The sequence below is a fragment of the Nematolebias whitei genome, chromosome 18 (assembly GCF_014905685.2).
Source record: "Nematolebias whitei isolate Nwh7 chromosome 18, NemWhi1, whole genome shotgun sequence".
Taxonomy (NCBI): domain Eukaryota; kingdom Metazoa; phylum Chordata; class Actinopteri; order Cyprinodontiformes; family Rivulidae; genus Nematolebias; species Nematolebias whitei.
The window spans coordinates 38,924,644-38,929,210 of record NC_056515.1 but is presented as its reverse complement, the minus strand read 5'-3'; the positions used below and the strand labels follow the sequence as shown (position 1 = coordinate 38,929,210).

Sequence of the window (4,567 nt, the reverse complement as noted above, 5' to 3'; positions counted from 1 at the left end):
CCAACTGTCCCGTCATGTCCCAACTGTCTCCACATGTCCCAACTGTCTCCACATGTCCCAACTGTTTTCCAGATGTTTTTTTCATTTATTACCATAAACTCATCTTTTCCATTTGAAAGTTTCCAACTTTAAAGTCTTTTATTTGTTTAACCCTCACTGGTTCCACACACGTCTGCACTGGTTCTGAATTTTGAACCCAAAGACGTTTTTTCAAAATAAAAGTCTACTTGTGTTGCTGCTGTCCGAGGCCGTCTCACCTGTAGGACTGAAGGATGTCGATGATTCCTAAAAAGATGAGCAGGTTCTCATCCTTGTGTTTGGCAGGAATTCCTCCAAGTCTGAAGAGAGAAACACAAACTGCGTTTAAATCAAACTTTAGGGCTTTTAGTTTGAAGTGATAAAGATGTTTATTAATTCTGAACAATAAAGATGTGGAAATTTGCTTCAACAGAAACAACAATTTACATCATGAAAACTTGAATTGTTTTTTTTTAAATACTATAATTGTATTCACTCTATTTTAAATGATCAAATCTGGTATTTGCATATTTTAAAGTAAAAGAAAAAAAAATAAAAGTTAAAACTGGTGTCCAAAGCCTTTTTTCTTACGTGTCGTCATCGGCCACTGGTTCTGGATCCTTGACGCTCCCCTGGATGGACTCGAGGGCGGTGGAGTAGAGGACTTTCTGTCCCCTCCGGCTGTCGCATCGGCTTCCCCGGCTCAGAGGCTTCCTGTCCAACACGTGGATCCCCAGCAGCAGACTGTAGTCCATGATCTTAAAGCTTTCTAGAACCTGACGAGACACAAAACAAACGTCAGCAGCTGCTTTAAGACACTAAACATCTAAAACTCAAATCATCTGTTGCAGTACTGAACGTTTTTTGTTTGCTTTGCAATTTTAACAGAAAACTTTTATTTTTTTTTAATTCTCCCATGAATCTGAGAACGACGTTAAATGGAGCTGTGGAACATCTTTGGTGAACATCAGCTGGTCAGCAGTGAAGGATAAAGCTGAAACGTTGCTTAAAGGAACAGTGACGCCAAAAAAGACTTTCTCATGAAAAGTCAACACCAAAATACACGTTCGCTCAGAATATAACAAAGATTAAAGGGGAGTGGAAGCGCAGAGGTTGGAGAAGGTGAGCCTGTGATCAGAAGGTCGCCGGTTCAACTCCCTGGACCGACAAAAGATGGGAAAGGCGAAACACCCACACCTGCCTCCACCCTAATTTGCCCCACTCTGTGCCCTTGAGCAAGGTCGTTAACCCCCACATCTGCTCCCCCAGCTCCACGCAGAGTAGAGCTGTCATTTCTAACCGAACCCGGAGCTCGGCCTGGCTCTAACCAGGTCGGGCCAGGCCTTAATAATGTGCTTAATGTGCGGGCTGGGCTGGTGTCAGGCGCGCGTGGCTGACGATTCAATTATATGACAACATGGCTTGCCATACAATCACTTGCTGCACGCGGCCGTTTGACCGTGCGCTGACCGGCCTCGAAAGAGTTTTTAAAAAAAGAAAAAAGTTAATTCAAAGTAAAGAAAGACATTCAAACAAATGAGACATCTGTTCTTTCCTTTAGAAGGTGGTGGTGTAATTTAAAAAAGATTCAGCTGCACTCAGCGGACGTGCACGGCCGATGACCCAAACAGGTGAGATCACAAAATATCCGACATGTCAGAGCAGGGTCCAAGTCTGAATAATGCAGAATAATAATGACGTTCTAGAATCGCGCCGCTCGGGGTGGCTGCATGTTGGAGCAGCTCTGTTACTTTCATTCTGGGATATCGCTTTTGGAAACTTCAGTTCCTCTTTATCTGGATGTAAATCACTTTTTTTCGAATGATTGTTTCCTCTGGTATCAGATGCTGTGCACTTGTTATGATGCGTAACCATGGCAACGAGGTTTTAACATCCAGGAGCAGCTGAATAGCATCTCAAAAGCTCAATAATACCTCAGCTACAGCCCCAAATCCCAAATGAGTTGAAAAGGAGGCACCGTGGACGAATTCCCGTCAACCTGGCAGCGGTGCTCGAGTGCCTGACCGCCGAGATCCTGGAGCTGGTGGGAAACTCGGCTTGTGGCAACAGGAGGAGGACTGAGATCATCCTCCGGCACCTTCAGCTGCCTGTCCGACTGCTGAGAGGAGTGCCCATCGCTCAAATAGGAATTCTGCCCGGCATTCAGGCAGTCCTGCTGCCCAGGAGGACCGAGAGGCCAACCAGGTCTGACAGCAAGCTGGATCCGGGTGGACAGATCAGTATCTATGTCCAAATTCTTCTGATTCGCTGCAGGATCTCCTTCCTGCCCACAGCTATCAGCTTCTATAACAACTCTTGAATGAAACCAGGACGATGAGCTACGACAACACTCAATTTCCCTTTGGGATTAATAAAGCATTTTTGAACTGAACTGAACTGAACTGAATTGAACTGAACTGAATTGAACTGAATTGAACTGAACTGAATTGAATGCAGGCAGGAGCAGGGTTTTAATGTGCTTTAATGTGCTGAAAGGACAATCAGCTCTGATCTTCTGTCCCCTCAGCCACATGCGTCCACCGACTGTTAATAACTATATAAGCAGTCAAAGCCTAATTAAAGATGTTGCGGGGGGGGGGGGGGGGGGTTGGGTTCAGACCTGTAATTACTGTTAATTCGTCGGGTCGGGTGGGATTCAGAATTAATGGCTACGGGCTGGGGCCGGTGTTGCACCATATTCTGTGACCACCGTATATTGTGACCGTAGGGGGCGCTGTTGCATTTTTACACCGTACGTTGCAATATCTGATAAACGCCATCATATTGTGTGACCGTTTATATTTTCATAATACTCGTGATATTAGTGGTCAGATGTTGCTTTTTATTCCTTAGAGGAAGTGGAGAGTCAGCAGAACCAGTTTGGAGAAAAAAGAAGTTTGTGTACGTCTCCAGTTTGATCAGGATTAGTTCCTGCTATCTGCACGGTGACGACTTCAGTGAAGCTGACTAAAACAAACTTTTGAGCAGAGTCACATGACTCTTAACCTGAAGGTTTCATCAAACTAAATGCATCACGTGTGGCCCGACGACAACAGAACGACAACAGATAGCAGAGAATGAACCTACATGTTGGTTTATTGACAGTGTCCATCAGTATTTACAGTAAATACATTACTGGACAACAGCTGCTGCTTCCTTTCAGCAGCTTCTCGTACTCGACGCCCAACTCACAGAGAAATTGTTTCAGTCTGTTCTTGGTTCAATCAACTTGTTCTGGGTCCAATCACTCACCACGGGGTTTAACTCCTTGCTCCTTGCTGTCCCAAGTTAAGCCGATGACTCGAGCCCTGATAACATTATGTAACCACAGCGCGCCGCTGCACCGAGCAGCGCTCAACTTCTGGCTGTTTCGATGACCGCGTCGTGTTCAAGCAGCGTGAAACGACAGCGGCCGCTGAATTCAGGATTAGCAGGCAGCAAATCGAAGCGCCTGACACCAGATCAGGCTGAGCAGCTGAGGGAACAGCCAGGCCCGTCTGAGCCGCTGCAGAACCTCGGTCTGTGTGTTAGGTAACCAGGGGCACTAGGAGCCTCTTTGTTTCAGGACATCAGACTTTGGTTTGCAGGAAAAGGTTTAATCTCTAAACTTTTAACCCGACTCAGGCGTGTGAAAGAACACGTCGCTGCTTTCTAAGAGGAGTGAAATCTAAAAAGTGAGATGTTGGTGTCGACTTGCCCGGCAGTCCCTCTGCAGCGTCTTCATCAGGGCGTTGTAGGTGTCGGGGTCGAAGAACAGCCCCTCGTGTATGTCCTGGAAGTCCAGGTCTTTGAAGGTGGGCGAGGCCTTGGCGCGCTCCTTGTGCGAGGCGCGCCGTTTGTACGAGGAGCCTTTCAGGTCGTACTTGTAGTGCATGTTCATGGCGCGCGGCAGAACGTTGTTCATGACCACCACGCGCACCGTCACGCTGCCGCACTGGATGCAGTACAGGCCGTAGAACTTGGGCAGCAGCGTCCGCGGGTTCTGGTTCAGGTTCTGTAACAACCGGAGGGAGATGGAGATGAAGACGAGTTCTACGTGCAGCTGATAGTTGAACAAAACTGGAACGTTTCTGGAAATAAACCTGACGACTGTTGACACAGTCAATGTAAAGAAATAATAAAAATCTATCAAAGGAAAAAATACAAACACTTAAGCTGCTGCCAGTGGACCAATGTGGTTACCATGGTAACCACATTGGTAACCACCTGGTAACCACACACCAGTGTCTAATGACAGGCAGACAAAAACAGCCGATTGAAAAGTAATCCTGAAATAAAGAGCAAAAACAACTCAAACAAACAGATGATACAATTAGCAAGATAGTAGCTAAATGTGGCGAAACAAACAACAGCTAAAAGTAAAGGTAAGAAAATGGTAAACAAAAGTGGCTCAACTATAGCTAAAAACTGTTGAACTGTTGCTAAAACCTCAAAAAATTAAATATAAAAAAGCCAGAGCAGTACCTAAAAGAAGCAGAATGGTAGCTACAAGCTAATAGTAGCCGAACAGTAGCTAAAACAAAGCAATTCCCTAAAATAAGCGTAAAAA

The 4,567-nt window shown here is 45.7% G+C and overlaps 2 protein-coding genes across 2 annotated transcripts in view; both read right to left on the bottom strand.

Annotated features, from left to right (window-relative positions):
- Positions 1 to 4,567, bottom strand: part of apba1b (amyloid beta (A4) precursor protein-binding, family A, member 1b) — a 29,088-nt gene that overhangs the window by 6,817 nt on the left and 17,704 nt on the right. The window lies entirely within an intron of this gene.
- The window catches only part of pip5k1ba (phosphatidylinositol-4-phosphate 5-kinase, type I, beta a), a 9,318-nt gene that overhangs the window by 1,187 nt on the left and 3,564 nt on the right, over positions 1 to 4,567 (bottom strand). The window contains exons 5-7 of the mRNA XM_037692515.1: positions 3,716 to 4,012; positions 610 to 794; positions 258 to 338 (exon numbers count right to left, since the gene is read on the bottom strand). Coding sequence (XP_037548443.1) covers positions 258 to 338; positions 610 to 794; positions 3,716 to 4,012 — 563 coding nt within the window. The remainder of the gene's footprint in view (positions 1 to 257; positions 339 to 609; positions 795 to 3,715; positions 4,013 to 4,567) is intronic.